At 47.6% G+C, this 20,119-nt stretch overlaps 3 protein-coding genes across 3 annotated transcripts; all 3 read right to left on the reverse strand.

Moving 5' to 3' along the window:
• Positions 1 to 9,688: 9,688 nt before the first annotated feature.
• HOO65_040366 (ATP-dependent RNA helicase DBP2) lies at positions 9,689 to 12,801 on the reverse strand (the record flags this gene model as incomplete). The annotated part of the gene is made up of 6 exons (XM_071002550.1): positions 9,689 to 9,852; positions 9,943 to 10,071; positions 11,161 to 11,190; positions 11,296 to 12,372; positions 12,450 to 12,553; positions 12,632 to 12,801. 6 exons carry the CDS (start codon positions 12,799 to 12,801, stop codon positions 9,689 to 9,691), a joined length of 1,674 nt encoding a protein of 557 aa, XP_070859209.1.
• Positions 12,802 to 14,470: 1,669 nt separating this feature from the next.
• HOO65_040367 (Peroxisomal membrane protein PMP22) lies at positions 14,471 to 15,506 on the reverse strand (the record flags this gene model as incomplete). The annotated part of the gene is made up of 3 exons (XM_071002937.1): positions 14,471 to 14,917; positions 14,982 to 15,242; positions 15,327 to 15,506. 3 exons carry the CDS (start codon positions 15,504 to 15,506, stop codon positions 14,471 to 14,473), a joined length of 888 nt encoding a protein of 295 aa, XP_070859210.1.
• A 3,573-nt stretch (positions 15,507 to 19,079) lies between these two features.
• Positions 19,080 to 19,866, reverse strand: HOO65_040368 (putative pectate lyase F; the record flags this gene model as incomplete). Its single annotated transcript, XM_071003010.1, has 2 exons — positions 19,080 to 19,615; positions 19,665 to 19,866. 2 exons carry the CDS (start codon positions 19,864 to 19,866, stop codon positions 19,080 to 19,082), a joined length of 738 nt encoding a protein of 245 aa, XP_070859211.1.
• Between the last annotated feature and the right edge of the window lie 253 nt (positions 19,867 to 20,119).

Below are 20,119 nucleotides of genomic sequence, written 5' to 3' on the forward strand. Positions count from 1 at the left end.
CACAACACAACTCCAAGCCAAGGTAGGTAAGACGGTAGAGTGAAAATGCCTAGCACTGCACTCCTCAGTTTAGTGGTGTTGACTAGTCAGGGGGCCACCCGCTTGTTAGCCTGTTAGTAGAGGGCCACATATAGTAGGCTGAGGCTATATCGCGAGAAACAAAGAGGAAAGTTTTTAACATGGAGAACGAGAGAGAGAGGGAGAGGGAGGGAGAGAGGGAGAAGACAATTAAGCCCCAAATAAAACGAACGACGAGAACCGCAACAGGAAAACGAGGAGCAGAGAAAAGTAAATGAAATGAAACAACGAGCCTAGGCTCCCTCTCCGCTTGAGGTCGCAATGCCGAAGTCAGACCGGCAAAATTTTATTACTTTTTTTCTTTTTCTTTTTCTTTTTTTTTCCTCTTAATCTTCCCAGTGTCTTGACACTAAATACAAAAAAAAAGCTCATGATGGTGTCCCTACTGAGACAAGTTGTTCGACAAGAAGAAAAAAGGAATAAATGAACAACGCAAGAAAACCATGCCTCGTTTCTACCTGTCTTGTTTTAGACTTGGTTGAGAGAACTAGGCTAGACTTAGTTTGAAGAAGAGGGGGAGGAGGGTGAGTCCCCTGATTTTCGTGAAGGCGAGTTATAGGAAAAGAGAGAAGAGAAAAAAGATGGGCAAATAAAGAGAACGATGCAGAAATCCAAAAAGAAAAAAAAGACCGTTTCCAACTCAAGCTTCGGCCATTCCTCCTCCTCCCAAGCATAGCCAACAAAGCCAAACTGCTTTCGGCTTAGCACTAGGAGATGGGCGCTGACAGCACAGGCATCGAGAACCAGGTTCTTGGGTGTACAGTATAATTCCTAAAGGGAGCTCTACATCTGCATCAGTAGGTAAAAAAAAAAAAAAAAAAAAAAAAAAAAGAAAAGAAAAGAAAAGAAAAGAAAAAGGAATCAGAGGAAGGAGCATGGAAGAAGCACACAAAGCTACCAAGAAAAATACCTTGAGTACCCTCAGCCAATCATCCCCTCGGGTTTCAGAGTCTCCAGGCAAGGAGGCAAAAGAAAAGAGGGTCAGAGGACACAACCGGCCCGCCCAGTAGCCAACCAACAGCCGAGAAGCCCTTCGGCCCTTGTTATGGCATGGTAGTCCTCCAGATGGGTTTGCATCAACAAGTACGCAACGTATACGCGTTGCATGTTGCTTCGTGATTTTGCATCGAATATAGCAGGCAGTCAACAAGCTGTGCATGATGAGGCAAAAATCCGCAAATAACTCAGCACGCAATACCAAAAGCAAAGACAGGAGGACAAGAAGGACCGAAGCATCTTCTGATCGAATCACAAGGCCACCTGTAATGTATCGGTAGGGCCCATTTGCCAGGACAGGTGCGTTTACATACGTAGTGGCAGGGCGTTGGGGGATGACCGACCAAGCGGACCTATGACCTTGCGGTCCATCTCAGATAACAACATATCAGCATGACAAACCTGTCATAAAGCAAAGGCGGCAACATGCACGCTGACAATACGCCAAAAGACAGATTGTGTTCTTTTGAGCATAGCCATTGCATATTCGACGGCTCTACCTAGTTCGGCCTAAAAAAAATCAAGAAAGGCGGAATACCTACTCAGCAAGGTGTATATAAAAAAATAGAAAAAAAAAAAGAATACTGACCAAAACCCCATCTTGAGCTGGAACTTGAATTTATTTAACGTCTTAAAACAACGCCTGCCTACTTTTCTCTTTTTCTTTCGTTCTTACAAGGTTGTTTTCCTAGACTCACTTTATTGTAAAAAAAAAATAGAGCACGGCATGGCATCATAGGATACTATCGGCTGGGTCTCGGTTATGCAACGCACCTTGTTCTTATTCCCAGACTCTTTTTCTTTTCTCCGTACCTTGAAACTTGGACCTTTGGAAGTCAATAAAAGAAGAGAAAAATAGAGAGAGAGAGAGAGAGGGAGGGGAGGCTCTCGCATGGCTTGGGGCGTAATGATGGGGGACTGAAAGTCGGGAAGGGAAAGGACGAGATAACATGTGAACCCACCTGCAGGTGAGTGAGAGCCTACACTTCCTGTCCAAGTATATTCAAGTAGGGCAAGGCTAGACAGACAACCCCCATTAGAGACGAACTTGGGGAATAGACGGGGCGGGCGGGTCTCGAAGGGCTAGTCAGCTATCGCACACAGGCTTCGGGAGCCTAGGGAAGCAACTACTAATTTCTGTAGCTTGCTCCTTCCCGAAAAAAAGAAAGCAAACAGCCTCTTCGAGTCCTCGAGTCCTCGAGTCCTCGAGTCCGAGTCTTCGAGTTTTGGAATTTTCGAGTCCACAAGTCTAGGCCGGGCACTAAACCCTAGGGTCACCGCCAACTTCTCTCACAGCAGCCAACATTCCCTCGTCCGCTTTGGAGATCCTGTTGCATCTGCAACATAGATTTTTAGTTCAGACCGAAAATATAGCAGGAGCCCCAAAAAAGCCTTGTCTTGTGATCGCCGCTCTGGCCTGCTTGCTTGGTCTTTTTACTTTTTGATTGACGCTGGCATAAATGAAACCTGGTCCAGGCAAGAGGCACCAGTAGGCCAAAGCGACCAGTCAAATACCAACCAATTTGTCGTTGGGCTCTTATTGCGAACCGGGTCTCACGGCCGACCAGAGAGATAGAGAAGGGGGGGGGAGGGGTGCGATATTATTATATCTGTGCATTTTTAATTTTCTTTCCTCCTATTGTTATTATTATTATTGTGTGCGCCTTTCTTTCTCCTAAGCTTCATGCACAGAACAGACCCAAAGCGTCGTTGTTCTTCACGAACCAACATGAACATGTGAACATGAACGCGGACGTGGATATGAATATTGCAGGAAATATGCTATTGTGGCTGAAACGGGGCAGCAAGGCAAAGGGAGACAAGGCCTGGCTGCTTCGAAGACTAGAAGTTGGAATGGAAAAGCGAGCGGCCAATGGATGGATGGATAGATGATGATGGATGATGTCAAGGTTCGTGTTGAGCAAAGCCTTGTTCCTTATCGTTATTTTTCCCTCGTCCTTCCAAGCTAATTTCCTTGTACTTTTATTGTCTCCGTGACATGAAGGCTAAAGAAAGCCAAAAAGGCTCCCTGACCTGGACTTCAGACCAAAATAATAATGAACGACGATGGCACTAAAGCCATTAGTAGAGGGAAGGAAACCTAACCTATACAACGAATAATGGACACGGCAACTAATTTAGGTCCAGGTCTACTACACTACGGCTTTGGACTACCCGCGATGTTATTGGGATTTCACTTTTGTCCAGATGGGTGCTAGCAGCAGCCCGAGGCTTGCACAAAACAAGCTCAAGCCAAGTCTCTAACGCGTGAGGCATGGATGCATAGCGCGACGCACTAAGAGAAGGGAGGCAAGCGGTGCACGCATGCGGTGTGATGAATATCAATATATCTAGGTGGACGTAGGTGCTCACATGCAACTTGCAAGGCACAAAGCACCTTTCTCTTGAGACCTGCTTCACACCGACCCCAACGCCAAGGTCATTATCGCACTCAGCACGGCACAGGACCGAAACAGCCACAACAACATGACGAAAAAGATAACAGCATTAGCAGGATAATCCCAGGACCACACAGGATTCACAATCTCCCACCGCCCACACCATCAGTCTTCTTTCTCACCGTGACCGACCGACACTGAAACCCCTCTCCAAATTTGCAGTCTGTGTGTTGGCTGTCGGTCTGCGGTTAGTAGCTTGGGTAATCTCTCGTCTCCTCTCTCTCTCTCTCTCTCTCATTCACCGGCCCCAAAGATAGATCACGCCCCCCCCCCCCCTCCATCCCTTTCAAAAGAGGTCACAACGCCTCAAGTTTGCCCATCCCAGCCTATCGCCCTCGTTTCTTACTGTATCTTCCTACAATCTGCAATCACGTAATTGCTCCTTCATGCAGCAGACAATAATGATTCGATAGGGCCTTTTTCTCTTCTTTCTGTCCCGTCCTTTTTTGGGATACAGGCCCACCAAGAAACGGTCAAGCAAAAGGTCGCAACTTTGGCTTGGGTTCGGGGCGTGTGCCGCACATTCTACCACCACAATCTACTGCTATTGTTGCTGCTGTGCTGCTAGCGCTGGTTGGCTGGTTTTTCTTGTTATTGTTCTCCCCTGTCTTACCTAGCAGGCGTCGTCTTGCACAGCAAAGAGACGAGAGGCCAGGGCTACGTCGCCGCGGCTTAGTTGAAATTCGCGCGGAGTTGCAGTCAAAGCAAAAGAGGCCAGCCACCATTCAGCCAAACAAGCATCTAAACAGCCGGTGCTCGCTGTCACATCACCAAGTAGTCCAGGTTTCATAGAGTAACCCTATCTTCGGGGTTGAGATAATGTGGTAAAGAGAAGTGGGGCCGCCGGCTCAAGCTGCCGGGCCTGTTTCTTACGACTGCTGCATAAAAAGAGAAAAGAAATAACAAAGCATAAAGAGAGCATCAGCTTTGTGGGATAGAGATACAGTCAGGGGGCTTGGGGATTCACCGGCAAAGTCTTGTTGCTGCAAAGAAAAAGAAAAAAGAAAAAAGAAAAAAAGGAGAAGCCTGCGGAAGTCCACCAACAAGCTGGGCTAATTCTTTGTCCATCTCCTTTGTTTGCCTCATGTGCTTGGCCTACTACGCCGTCTGAGCCGGGGACCTTTGCCCTCTTTGCTTGTGCATTGCGTTTATGTCCGCGTTTCGCGTGATTCATATCCAACTGAAAAGCCCATAGACCCATGATCCTGGATACCTTTTTCTGGGTACTATATAGCCTGAGCATTGCTCAATATTCCGAGCACGGACATGGTTTCACTGCACTGTACTGCACTGTTGTTGGCTCGCGAGCCAATGGCGAAGTGGCCGACGGGGGAGGGCTAGAAGGTAGCAGAGATCAAAAGATCAGAGGGTTGAAGCTTTTGAGCTTGGCCCTTCTCTTTGGGTCGATGGGCCGGTTGGTGGGCGGACGAGCCTTCCTTGTTCTCTTTCTCTCTCCCTCCATCCCTCCCTCTCTTTCTCTCTCTTTCTCTCTCTCTCTCTCTCTCTCTCTCTCTCTCTTTCTCCCTCTCTCCCTCTCTCTCTCGCCTCTCTTCTCTCTTCTATATGCCTGAAAGCTGCAGACACCAGTCTTGGCATAACAAGGTAAGTCTTGGGTTCGTCTTCTTTCCTTCAGCCACATGCCCAGTGACAGAGTGACAGAGTGACAATAGAGAGGAGAAGGAGGGGAGATGACGGGGGAGGGAAATGGACAGGGCAGGGCAGGACAGGACAGAGAGCAGGGCCAGTGGCTTGGGCCTGACCATTGATCAGGCCTTGGTGCTACCCAAGCCCAGAGTTAGGTTTAGTGCCCGCTCTAGTGCTGTTCGCTAGAGTGGGCAAGGTGAATTTTGACAGCTTGTCTAGCGTCGTCTTTAGTTGTTGGTTGTCCAACCAGGGGGGGGGGGCGGCTCACTATACGACCGACATGTGTGTTATTAGTGGGCTACTTGTCTGTACAAGATACAAGAAGAAGTTGGATACTACCCATGGGATGAACAGCTACTTAGTTGGCCTGATGATTAGCTTGACGCGTTTAATAAGCGGGCGACTCTCGGTTCTAATGCTGGCTGACTACTCCTGTCTGTTTGAACAGTAGCCACCCAAGGTCGCCTCCTTTTTCCTTTCTTTATTTTTTGTGATGGCATGATGGAAACAGGGGAGGGGCGTGCAGCTGCAATCCTATGTTCCAACAGGCCAGCCAGAGAAGAAAAAGAAAAAAGAAAAAAAAAAAGAAAATGAGTTCCTTTTTTCGACGAGTCGACCTTGTTGTTTTGGTTCGTTCCTCTTCGTGTCCTATGATTTGCCCACTTAGTCCTGCTCCCTCCTTACTGCTGTTATCCCTATCCCTTGGCCATATCTGTCCAGTCTTTTCCTAATCTCACATTATCACCTCGCCTCGCTTCGCCTCGTCGCTATATCGCCCTTTTGACCTACAGCTCACGTCCATATGTATGTACATCCATCGTATCACTCCACCCTCACCCTCGCTTTTCGCCTTCACCGCGCATCAGCCGGTCTTGCCTCGGCTCAGCTCAGGAGGTTTGCACAGGAAAGTATGCACGTTTTGATGTAGGCCAGTACACATGTATTCCATAATACTATCCATGTCTCACTTTCTATTGGTCGATTAAAACGGAAGACATGCAAACTCCAGACAATACGGACAACACAAAGACAATCGCCGTCACTTGGGGTCGATATACGTCAGATGTGTATTGTCATCCGCCCCAAGTCTTGCTGAGACCTGGGCCACTCGCTCCTCTGCTGCTAGAATGTCTCTCGAATAATGTGACTGTTGTTATTCTCCCCCCTTCCCCCTCCCCCCTCCCCCTAATGCTCCTATTCCTGGGTTCCTTTCCTCCGCTTGAAGCTCGTAAAGCCCACTGCTCCGCCAGTCCAGACTATCTGGCTGACTGCATCAAAGGAATTTGCTCATGCACCTACGTAGCTGGCTGTTTGCACATACATACACACAGCTCAGTACATCATATATATATGCATGCATCGTAGTCTATACGTCGCGCGTCGTACGTCATACATCACATCTCATATATACATTCAGCCGATCTTGCAACCACAAGAGTCGCAAAAAACGATAACGATAGGAAGCAGGACTTCTACGCCACTGTGCCATATGTATCGTGCCAGGAGGCATTCAGCCTGCTTGCTTCTATGCACAAGCCTCACGAACAAGGATCGCCTGCAGGTTTTGGGGAAGAAAGGGCGAAAAATGTAAAAACGAAAAAAAGGTCCTCAAGAATAAACAACACCGTCTAGCCTATATGTACTGTGCGAGCGGCGATAAACTCACTCTCGGCGGGCTTGAGTCCGAGCCTGGGGAGTCAACACTCTTTCTTATCCGCACGAGACCATGTCAAATACTACGGGAGACGCGGCTGGACAAGGCCTAATCTACACATAGTAGTCTACCAGTCATACACTTGCTTACTCACACACCCGCTGCTCTCTGCCGCCTCTGAGCCAACAACTTTACCAAGGTGAAGATGACAACATCACATATGGTCCTTTTAGTCAGTCGATGCAACAACATGTTCGCTGAGCTAAGCCGCAGTATGTCTTTAGCCTCTGACCCTCCTCATGCTTTTCTCATTCGATCTTCCTGCCGGCCTGTAGTCCTTTCACTACCTAGATTTGGCGGAACTTGGCCTCGGAATTCAGCCAATAGGCAATAGACGCTTCTTCCAGGATTCATCAACTCTGTCCTACGCCATCCACTATATTTGACAAGGAACAAGATGCATGTCTCGTTTCTGCTGCAGTCCTTTGCCTATGCCCAGCCCAACTGCACAAAAACACACACCCCCCCCCCCCCTTCTTTGTCCCTTTCTCAGACAATTATATACTGTGCTTTGTCTGCATGTTATTTTCTTATGCACGTCCACTCACATTGTCTGGGAAAGACAGGGCTTTGTCGGTGAAGGGAAGGGGGACAATAGTGAGAGATACCAGACAGGGTGACCTACCATGGCCTAGGAGAGAGAGAGAGCCACGGCTAGATGCTAGCAGCCAATGTGTTGAATTTTTCTGGCTTGAGGGTGGGCTGTTTGCGCTCTGGCATCAGACCTTCTGTGTTGGCTGTATCCTGTAATGCTATAGGCTAGTAAATACATCCCAGCCTGGGCCAAACCATGTTGACGCCAGGGTAGTACGAAGCTTACCAGCTTTGGACTAGCACGAAGCTTTATTTCGAGATGAAGCTCTGATCCAGTTCTTAGTGTCCTATTAAGATGGGTTGCACAAAATTCCAGAGAAGACAAGAGTCAGATGGGCCAGCAGCAGGAGGGCAGGAGGGCAGGAAAGGGAGTGCTTATTTAACCTGCCTTAGCCTAGACACAAAGTCCAACCACTAGGCCAGAGACCGCGGGGGCAGGGCTTGCAACGAGCATCCCATGCTTGATTATACTTGTCTAGTATTTGTCCATATTATCCCTTGGATAGACGAGCCCCCGCGACCAATCTGGGGAGAGAGGTGTAGATGTAGGATGAGAGCGAGAAATATTGCTTGGCCCTGAATCAGGACTACGAGTGAGTGCGGGCATTTTAAGCGCCCTTGGAGAGGCAAGAGGACGTTCCAGCCTAGAAAATAAGGAACAAGTCCACGGTGTAGCTACGTCGCATCGTCTTTTCGATTGTCAAGCTATACAGACAGGGCTGGTTATATCCCAACCGCAAAGAGTCGTATCAAAGGGAGCGCAGACAGAAAGGCTCCCTTGAAGAGAAGACTGAGGAGCCATCATCAGCCACAATCTGCTTCGAGCCGACCCGCAACTGCTACCATAGCCGTTATAATTAATGCAAGTCTCTCTCCTGCGTGCAAGAATCAGGCAGCCGATCTTGTCTTGTTCATGCAATTGGCCGGCACAGCCGATGCATGCGCTCACCTTGAACCGCAGCCTCAAACTCGCGGACCCCGTGCGAGGCCCAAGCCCGACTAAAGGCAAGACCAAGACCGGATTACAGCACACAAACAAAGTAGAAGAGCAACAGCGCGCCATACTCCCTGCCCTGTGTTGGGTGCGACATCTCCCTCTCTACGGCTTGCGTCACGACACAAGTTAGCCATATTCCTTCATCTCTTTTATCCTCCCTCCCAGACAAGGCCGACAATTGCTTGTCTAGCCGCTGGTCGTTGTCATGTTCTTCTGGCTACACAGATCTTGAAATACATGTTTTGGATACAGCCAGCCTCCGAGCAATGGAAGCCATGGCCAACGTAATGGGCATCAACTACTACATAACCTATATGAGCTCTGTCGTAGTACAGGTGTTGAGAAACATGTGTCAAGTCCATCCATATCGATAATACAACACGACAAACACAAGAAGAACAAGAATGCATCTAAAGCTACTCAGCCAGCTTCTCGCGTCACATCAATAGTTGAAGCTTCACCATCACTAATTAACACAACAGCCATGTGCCCCCATCTTGCACTTGAACCTGCTAAGCATAGACGGCCAATACAAACCAAACTTCTTCCTTTGTTACACAAACAAAACGACATGACTCCTCCTCTCCATGTTGTTCTTGCTTCACTAGTCACAACTACACGATCCCCAACTCCAATAAAGCTTGTAGGAAGATATTATTTTAAATGGTGCTACCTAAGTTACACAATCAATTTTAGACAACGTAACATATAAAAGAAACCAAGCGCCTCCTGTGTCCTCAACACAGGCCCAAGGATAACGGAGCAGAAATGACAAGGGAAACATAGGAAAAATAAAAAAAAATAGCGAAGGATTCGGCGAGGTCCTTCTCTTTGAGCCAAATAGAAAGCTCGCAGATACGTTCTCCAAGCCGTCGAAACCAAAGTAGCAGGTAGCCCTCTCTCTAAATACGAAACGCCAGCGTAATAAACTAATAAGAAAATACTCCAATGGGAAACGAAAGAAAACAGGGAATCATTATGCAAGCGTAAATCAAGACGATGGGAAATGTGAGGCTTGAAACGAACTGGTCGCGTCACTTGACAAGCAGAACGGATCTAAGACGCAAGCACCGCATACTCGCAGCACTAGTCTCCGCCAGGCTAGTAAACTGTGCTACAGTCTGCATAGACATGCCATGTCACGCGGCAAAGTCCAGCCATGGAGCAGATATCCGCCATCGTCGAGACACCACTACAAGGTGTGATTTAGCGACGTCTGTAGCCACCGCCACCACGGCCACGGCCACGGTAACCACCACCAAAGCGGCCACCGCCGCCGCCGCCGTAGCGAGCCATCTCTGCAAGACGGGGATCAATCTGCTGGTTGGCCTCCTTCAGCACGTTGACAAGGTCACGGGCCTGCTTAGAGTCTATTCATCATGTCAGTATACTGCGTTCAAAGCAGGGATTGGTCGACACAGGCAATTAGTGCTAAGATGAACATATGTGGTTTAACTTACTGTCATTCGTGAAGAACGTAATGGCAGTGCCCATAGCACCGGCACGTCCAGTACGCCCAATACGATGAATATAATCCTCAAGGTTGTTTGAGTAATCGTAGTTCAGCACGTGGGTGATGTTACGGACATCTTTCCTATAGGTTAGCAACAGGCACATCCACAAGATGCAGGCAGGGTGATGGTATGAAGGAACTGAAAACAAGGATATAGACGACCATAACCATCTCTTCTCCAAAAAAGAAAGCGAGCCATGTTGAGCAATTGGAAGTTTCTCGCTCCGAGCCAATTGTAGTTTCCAGCTCATGCTCCAGGCGCCACGATTGCATTGGTGGCTAATATTACATATGCTTGCCCAGCACATAACATAATAACCACCCGTTTGAAGTGAAAGGATTGCGTCAGCACACAATCATCTTCAACAAGCAATACAGATGTATCAAGTTCATTCGTGTCCATGACATGGGATACTAATGACATGACAACGGGGTGCACTAAACAAACGCCAACTTTAAACAACTCGCTCGGCTAGTCAACAGCGCTAGATGGCAAGAGAAAAGAAACAAGGCAACATGAATATCATGGGCGTTTTTTCTAGAAGCTTCCCTTCAAAATGCATCGTGATTGTATCATCAACAAATACACAGTGAAGAAAAGGAGTTTTTCTCTGGTGTTGAAATTCCAGGAAGCTCGTTGGGAGAAGAATATGGGGGGACATTCAATTTGCGTCTCATCCTAGTGTCAAACAAATCCCGGCTGTGATGTATCGTCCTGAGAAGAAATCAGCCGGCAATGAAAGAACCAGGAACACTTGCTTGTTTGATGGACGTGGACAAACCCTTGGGGAATCATGTAGATTCAGCGCTGATTGTTACTGAAATGATTTCGATAGCTCGTTGTCGTTTCATGACCTTGTGGCGAAGGACAGATACGTAAACCATTTCACAACAAACTCATGTTCTACGATACGCCTGTTGAATGCACACTCGAGGTGGGCGGTAAATGCCGGTTTCGAGTGACGCTCCCAAAAGCATAGGCAATTGTGTCGGCAATCGCATGGCATAACGTAAAAGAACTAGCACGCTCAACTTGACGCGGAGATACGTGCAGGGCGTAGAACAATCGGGCCCTGCTGCGATCGTAAGCACGTAAGAGGGTCCCATGGGGTGCGTTGATACCAAACCAAAAATCAAGGTCAAGACGCATCCAAACAATACATACATAAACAAGTGTTGCGCAAGGCGAAAGTCCCTAGAATTGAAAGCAAAGTCATACCAGGAAAACCCAGGGTAGCGCTATACCAAAGTTTAAAGGGGGGAATTAAGGGGCGAAGGGTAAAAAAGGGAATGAACTTACCGATACCACGAGACGCGACATCAGTGGCGACCATAATGGGACTCTTTCCAGTCTTGAACTGGTCAAGAACCCAATCGCGCTCGTTTTGCTGCTTGTCACCGTGAATGGACAGTGCAGGCCATCCATCATGGCGAAGGAAGCTGGTAATATCGTCGGCAACACGCTTGGTACCAACAAAAATGAGGCACTTGTTAGATTTATCATCCATGATCTTCTCAAGATGCTTGATCATACGATCACGCTTCTCACTCTCCGTGACAACCTCGACAATTTGGGTAATGCGGTGGTTGGCAGCCAGCTCCAGGGATCCGATGTTGACCTGGATGAAGTCGGTGAGGAAATCGGTAGCGAGAGCGCGAACCTCCTTGGGCCAAGTGGCAGACCACATCAGAGTCTGACGGTCGGGGCGAATCTGGCCAATAATCTTGCGGATCTGCGGCTCGAAACCCATGTCAAGCATGCGATCAGCCTCATCAAGAACCAGATAGGTAACACGGCGCAGGTTAGTCTTGCCAGCCTCGAGCATGTCAATCAGACGGCCAGGAGTAGCGATGCAAACTTCGACACCACGGTTGAGATCACGGATCTGAGGACCCTTGGGGACACCACCATAGACGCAGGTATTCCGGATGTGAGAGCTGCGGCCGAACTTGCTAATTTCCTGCTGAATCTGAACAGCAAGCTCACGGGTAGGAGCCAGAACCAGAACGATAGGGCCATCGCCCTGGGCCAGAAGAGGCTGAGCGTTGATGTGAACGATTGCGGGAAGGCAGTAAGACAGAGTCTTACCGGAGCCAGTCTCGGCAATACCAACGACATCACGACCAGACAAAGCCATAGGCCAGCCTTGGGACTGAATGGCAGTAGGAGCAGGGAAGCCTTGTGCCTTGACTTCATCGATAACGTAGCGAGGGAAGCCAGCCTCATCGAAAGTCTCGATGGGCTTGGGGACGTCGGTACCGACAACGGCCATGTTGTGCTTTTCGCGGAAGGCCTTGATGTCCTCTTCAGAACGGTTGGTGACATCGGAGTGCTCCTTGTAGAAATGCTTTTCGAACTTGGGCAGGGCGGAAAGGTCTGTTTTTTTTTCGAAGAGAACGTTAGTTTCCGATTCATCCGAACATCCAATACTCGCATATACGATTGTAACTCACCCCATTCTTGCTGTCTAAGTCCAGCGCCCATGCCACCCATACGGTCGCCGCCGCCGAAGCCGCCACCACCACCACCGCCGCCGCCGAATCCACGTCCACCGCGACTATAAAAATTGTTAGAACCTCAGATACAACTAGACGTGTAAAGTCGGGTATTGTTGTTGTTGTTGTTGTTGACTTACCCGCCGTAGCCGCCGCCGCCACCGCCGTAGCCCCCGCCGTAGCCGCCACGGCGATCATCGTGACGGTCAAATCCACGATCACGACCGCCACCACGATCGTTATAGCGATCACCACCGCCGCCGTAGCCACCACGAGGACCACTGTTGTAACCACCGTCGTTGTAAGACATTGTAAATGATAGGGTGTAGTTTTTTTGTTCAAAAAGAATGGACCGTCAAAGATGACAGAAAATGTGTGAAGACTGACGGGTGATTCGCCAGAAATTTTCAAATAAGAAATGCGCGACGGGAAAGAAGATCAAGATATATTGACTTCTTCTGGTTAACCGGATGAGATGGAAAAACCAGCACGCGATGGGATGAAGAAAAAGGAGATCTGAAAGATGAGAGATGAGAGATGAAGGTTGGTGTAGGGGGAAGGAAAGAAAGAGGGATGGCAGGAAAGGCTCTTGCTTTGTATGTCTTGGGAAAAGTCAACAGAGAAAAATTTCAGGTGCTAATCTGGCAGCTGCCCAAAAACTTTTTTTTCAACTGGCATTTTCGCGTCTAGCCAATGAGAGTGGCGTTTGTTTACTTATCGGCGTTATCAGGTCACCTAGCCCCCCCCGGCACTTTTACTGGTTGGCCCGTTTAAAGTGGGTACAGCCCAAGTTTTTTTTTCATCGCGTTGCTTTAGGTTCTTTTAGGATGGTCTATTTCTACTATAGTGCGATAAGATCAAGAAAATAACGAAAACAAAAAAAGAAACACAGTGTTAAACATGAGAAAAAAAAAAGCTAGAGTTCATGGGAGATTCTATGTGTTTGAAAACTATGGAGTTCAAGAAAGCTAACAAAAAAGAAAAGAAAGAAAAAATGACACACGGACAAATGTATCACCATTTGGCTCCTCCCCTGCGTATCATATCTCTTACTTATTTTTGTTTCTGCCTCTCAACAAGAACGGCTGGACCGAAGGGAGGTAAAAAATATTTCTGAGACTAGTTCATGTTTAGACTAATGCCTTGTCACGGCTTCGCCTTCTTAGGAGGCCTTGCTTTTGAAATATTCTCCACCTTTTCATTGGTTTCTGTCCCGAGGAACTTTGTCCCATGGAATGGTCAATAAGGAAAAACCTATAACCCTAGTGTTTGTGTCAAACCCTTTCGGAGTCCAAGGGGGCAAAGAACAAATAGCCCATATCAAACGAGCCCCTTTTCCGTGTTCTGCATAGTATGAGTTCATCTCGGTAGCTAAATTCAGTGCACAGCCTGGTGCACAAAATCCCGTTCATTGCAGTAGAAAACAACCACGATCTTGTTTCTTGAAACCTAAAATTCATTTTACAGTGTGATAACCAAAAAAAAAAAACCAAAAAATGTAAGATTCAAAAAACACAGCACAGGAACGCGTGCGGCAAATCCTGTGCAGAAAAAAGAGGCTAATCCATACACCTTGAAAGCCCATGCTTTCCGTCATTCCTCGTTTCTGCAACCACTTGGTCGCTTCTTCGCTCTGCCCATATCCGCTCCAGATCTTGCGCAAGATATCAAGTGGTTGGTAAATCGTAAATAGCGGTTAGATAAAAATGGCGGATTGAAACCTTGCCATATATGTCCAAAAAGAAAAACATGCAGTAAATAGCACATGAGAGAAGTCGCGAAGTCTAGAATGGTCAAGCCTTTGCAGGGTTGATATTCATGAGCATTTCGTGACATTTCCATAAAGAAATTAGCCGGAGAACTCCACCAACTGGTCCTGTTGGAATGCCGCCAGCGCGACTGAGCCAAGCCTTACCAGTCATTTCCACATAACTGGCAATGATCTGGTAGTTATTATCCCCATAGGCGAAGAGATGAACTTAGTATGGGGGCTGAGGGGGGCCTTGATGCATCGAAGGGCCGATGTGACTATGAGAGGGATGGTGTGAGCTGATGTGGGAGGGGGCGTAATCATCACCAGGCATGTTCTGGCGGATGGGGGGAGGGGGGCCTCCACTGACGACCGACGAGCCGCCACGGCCGCCGTCACCGAAGTGCTTCTTGCGCAGTGCAGCAAGACGCTTCTTCTTGGTGGTGGTGTTAATGTATGTGCCAATAACAAAGGCAATAAGGTTAAAGAAAGGAACCCAGAGGTTCTCGGGGAGGAATTGCTGGGCAAACGCCAGGCAGATAGGGGAGGTGAGCCAGCTGATCTTCATTACTTTCCAGAAGCCAACCTTGACGGTAGCACGAACGTGGTGGAGGGTTCTAGCGCCGGCAATCAGGGCCATGGCGACAAGGTATACACTGTTCTGAATAGGTGCGATCTATAAACATGGAAGGGTTAGATATACCATTTTATCTCACGGAATATGTGCGGGTCAGACGTACCACTGTGTTGCTGATAAGAATCTGCCAGACCTTGGATCGTAGACTAACGCTACCACGGAACAGGCGCTGGAGTAGCCACATCATGAAGTGACCTACGGGTGCACTGATCAAAGCACCATAAACAGCCATCTTCGGGATGCGAGAGGTGAAGTAGTGGCCGTGCTTGTTCCGGTCCTTCGCCAGCCACGAAGCCAAGATTTCTTGCAAACCAGCCAAGGTTCCAGCAGTGAACATTTTCGTACGCAAAGGGTTACTTTCTAGCTGTTTGAAGTAGGTCTAAGACGGGATAAAAAAGTTAGGATGGGGCTTTATCGGACCAAAAGAAACCAGGGCAAAGGGACATACGGCAAGATATCCCTTAGTACCGGCATTGGCAGCGCCACCGGTCAAAGCGGTACCAACGGCATCGGCAATTTTGTGTTTGCCACGGGTACCGGGAAGGGGTCCATTGGCGGGATTGACGGCCTCAACGACTTTGTCGGCGATCTTGACGACGGCCTCCTCGGCTTCCTTTCTCATAGACATTATGACGAATGTGGCCGGAGCCAGAAATTAACTGCGATGTATTGAGAATATTCGGGTGTTGGGTATCGCAACGTCGAGGATGGAACCAGGAGAGTCTCTGTTAATTGTGAGATAATATACACTCTTTTTGATGTTAGTAAGGAAATTGGCGCGATCGCAAGCTTGGTAGGATGTCTAGGGTGCCAAGATAACAGTGGTGGAATCAATAGTAGAAGCAATAGCACAGCAAGGTAGAATGCAGAAAAAGGTCAACAAAATTTAGGCCGAGTTGGTGACGAAGCATCAAGATGGGGGTTCTCGTCGTGTTCGCGATTCGAAATAGAGCAGGCGAGACAATAAGGCGCAGTATTTGTGGGGGATCACAGGCTAGCGGGAGACGAGAATGATGAAGCGAATCAAGCCCCACGTTTGACACAGTATCGCGAAATAGAGGACAAGCAATGCGATCGAATTCGAGAAAGAGCGATTCCAAGGTTCATTCGATTGCGACAGGAAGAAAAAAAAAGAAAAAAGAATCGACACGGTTTTGGCGTTGTAGACAGGTGGGATGGGTGGTATGCGTCTCGGTAAAAAACGAAATGAGGATGAGAAGTTAGACTAGCCCCAGGTACAATGACTGGGGGTGGTTTTTTTTGTCTTTTTTCCCTCTTTTCTAGCAACCCTGTCTGAGTTATGCCTGTGTTGGTAATGTTTTTCGGTGGCAAGAGGGGGTCGGAGAGGTGGCTGGGAAGCAAGAAAACTACCAGGCCCAGCCAAGTTCACTTTTCCAAGACAAGGAAATGAAGGAGAGGCGACCATGTAGCGCGACCGCACTGGTCAAGTCACGCATTGACCAGATTCGTAGCTGAAAAAGGTCAAGCTGAGGGGCGCGTCTGGAAGTGGGAGTTGCGTGTCGTGATACTATGTGTACAACATATAGTGGAATCAAAGATGAGGGCTAGTGCACTTTGCTGCTCTTAGCGCTATCTTTGAGGGCATGTGGACCCTAGCGAACAGTGTGTGTGTGCCATGTGCTCTGCATTCTGTTGACTGCCTGCTGCTTGTCTTGTGTGTGTTGTTGACGTTGGGAAGAGCATATGAAGACCATTTCTATACACCCAAGTCATGTTTCAAGGTGGATTCATGGCATACGGGATTCGAAAAATGTGGATGGAGAAAAAAGGGGCATTCTATGTGAGTAATACATACATTAGGCTTCCTTTGACGAGGTCAAAATGCGATAGCAGCGGTTGGCCTGCGTGGTAAACAGAAGGCTGCGAAACGAGGCAGGGCGTCAAGTCAACGGAGAAAAAAAAGAAATCGTTAGCAAGGGGAAAAAAACAATTTGTACGTCCTGTTGCCTGATATTGTGCAATTGCAAATGCAAAATAGACGTCAATAGCGGCAGCGTGAGGCACAAAAATCCGAAAAAGAGAGAGAAGAGGAGGAGAAAAAGAAGAGGAAAAAGAAGGCAGGCTGTGTTGAAAAGATAAACAAAGCAAAGAGGGAAAGAAGGAAAATTGAGTGGCCAGGGAAAGACATAAACAGGAAAGCGACAGAACTCAAACATAAACATGAAAGGAAGGAAGCTCGACTGGGCCAGAACCTTGCTGGCCTGTCAGGTGTTACGGGCTGCTATAAGTAGTAGCTGCCTCGCTTTCTAGCCTGGCGTGCAGCGCGTTCTTACCTTGAAATGCAATGCAATGCGCTGCAATTCAACGAACCAGGGCTGGGATATATGGAATATGTGGCTGATGGAACTAGGGGCCCTCAGTTCTAGAAGAGTCTGAACGACTACGGCTAATCACGCTCTTTCTTGTGTTTATTTGCATCCATTTTCTAGAAAGCCCTTTCTTTCCCTATGCAGGAAGGACTCTTTCTGAAAAAGTAAAAAAAAAACAAAAGGTTATTACGTTTCTTGATCTCATGATGTCAAATACTTTAGACTACGGAGGACGAGGGCATTTATCAAGGTTGCTATTTCCCTCCAAGATCAGGGGCTGCACGTTTTCAATTGGCTCGGCAACTCTAGCGTCTTTTTCATTTCGTATTAGCGCCACAGGTGGTATCTTTATACCCCTGTAGTTATGCATAGCAACGAGCTGTGGCGTCTCATGCCAACAACAAGTAATCAAGGTCCTTATAACAAAACAAAGTTCCTATAATAGCTTTAGTATTGTTGATGTTGCGGGTAGTTTTCTTCTTTCGTCCATGTTTCGCTGGCTTTGGTACGAATGAGTTTCGTTGCTGCGCGCTCTCTACGGTTCTGCTGGAACTTTATTGCACGTATGGATAGGACAGGCTTTACCCCTCTTCCCTTAGTGTCTTGCAGAACTTCATGCCTAATTGGTGATGGGAAAAACGAACAGGTCCCATAAAATTTGGCTTGAATATGATCAAGCCAACAAGTGTCCTAAGATTAACCGTGCCCCAGCCATTAAACCATCGTCCGTCTGCACTTTATCAAGAACTTTGCTATTGTCTTGATCTTTTATTTTGTAGCAAAGCGCCAAGAACAGCGATACCGTAGACTCATGGCACTTAGAGCCTGAAGCATGCCCCATATGATTCGCGGATCACTGTCTATCGCACAAGTCAGGCAAGTGGTCGATCAACACAATTATGGTCCTGTTTGGAGAAGAGTTGAGCGAAGAATTCAGGTGATGAGCACATGGGGTAATACAACTGGATTTTGCACCTGGTCGTTATCCACATCTCTGCTGCTCGAGGTACATTATTTGACTTTTAAGCATGCGTGCCATGATTAACCTTCAGAATTTAGAACATTACATGCCGTCATTATTTTCGTGTTTGCAGCTGCTTTGAAGGTAAAATCCTGAGAAGGGATATCGTGGTTTGCAGGAGCAGCGACTCCCTTGTGCACATGCCGCAGGCTATCAAAAACACTAGGCACGATATTTCAATCTTCATCTTATATACGTCCTGTTTCTGTTTCATGACAAACTTTATCTTTCATGCGATAAAGAAGGCACACAATATAGACTAGTATATTCCAAAGAATAACCGAGAGAGACATTGTTATTTTTTGAGTTGGGCTCCTCTAACGATTACAATCTCACTGTACCAAGCAGTATCTCCAGGGCTTATGGAACCAATGGATCTTGTACACAGTAGAGCAAATGGAATAGATTCTTGTTAGAAGTGAGGCAAGTCACATCCATCAACTTCTTATGACTCTTTTTAGAGATAAAATCACATCTTTTCAAGGATACTGTAGGCGATTTTTTGCGTCGTCCTTGGCGAATAACATTGTCATTTTTGATAGCTGCCTGATACATAGTATAAGTGGGACCAACATTCTACATGTCTTGTACGACGACTATTCACGGCCCAGTACGTAGTGGATTTGGATTCACAGGAGAAAAGTAAGCGCGGCAGTTTAGACAAAATATGAGTATATTCGTCGCTATAATAAGGCAGAAAAATAATGTAAAAAGTTCGTATCCAATAAGAAGGTCAGCCGCTAGGGTTGGAGAAAAGTAATAAGTCGAAAAAGAAAGTAAAATAGTTGGTATGTACACCACCGACGTGCGATTTCAGAAAAACGCCATTAATTGCTTCTGTGTAAAACACTTAGCACTTTCCGGCCTTGGGGGACTCGCAGGCGCCCTTGGACTTGTCACAGCCCTTGTAGGCCTGGCACTCAGTTTTGGCGTCGGAGCAGTTGTTTTCGTAGGTAGCTTTGTCACCGAGGTTGGGGTTGATGCCCATGAGCTCACCGCCGTTGAGAGCAGTAACACCAGACATGTGAACGGTACGAGCGCAGTTTTTAACACAGTTTCCGCAGGAGCGGTAAACCTTGCCGTAGTCTTCAGCATAGAAGTCGACGACGTTGACGTGACCGCAGCCATTGTGCTGGATGACTTTGTCAGCAGCCTTGAAGGCACCGCCACCACTGATGGTAGCCAGACCATTACCCTTGATCGAGATAGCATCCTCGCACACATCCTCAAACCAGACGTTCTCAAGAGTGCAAGGGCCGATGCAGTAGACACCCTCGCGCTGCTTGGCGCCAATGATGACATTGCGGAGAGTGGCACCAGCCTCCAGGACGAAGACAGCATCTTTCTCGCCTGTTGGAAAGCAAAAGTAAAGCATGTTAGTAAGTGCTATAACGGCGCAGTCTTGTTGATTTGGGGATTCATGGCATGTACTTACCACCCTCGCTCTGGGCAGTGCAGGCAACACCACGGTCGATCTTGAAGTATTTAGCGTCATAGACGGAGCCCTTGGTAATGTACTGGGTGGCCTTCAGGGCCTTGTAGCCCTTGGCAGCAGGAAGGCTCTTAGTAGGGCAGTAGGAGTAGCCCATAGCCATAGGGATGGCAGCAAGAGCAAGGAAGAAGTTGGAGAACTGCATTTTGATGGGTTTTGTTGAAATATCACAAGGGAAAGTGTAGAATAAAAGAATGGATAGTAAGAATATTACGTTGTAGAAAAGAAAGTAGTGTAAGAAAAAAGATAGACAATAGAACGAAAGTTAACTGAAAAAACCGCTAGGGCTGTAAAGAATGAAAGAGCTTGGATGGCGAACTAATCAATAGTCGTGAGCGTGGTGAGGAAAAGAAGAGAACTGTAGACATAATGAGCGGAGGGCAACCGGGCTTTATAGC

The sequence above is a fragment of the Ceratocystis lukuohia genome (assembly GCF_044167205.1).
Source record: "Ceratocystis lukuohia strain C4212 chromosome Unknown Supercontig4_pilon, whole genome shotgun sequence".
In the NCBI taxonomy this organism is placed as follows: domain Eukaryota; kingdom Fungi; phylum Ascomycota; class Sordariomycetes; order Microascales; family Ceratocystidaceae; genus Ceratocystis; species Ceratocystis lukuohia.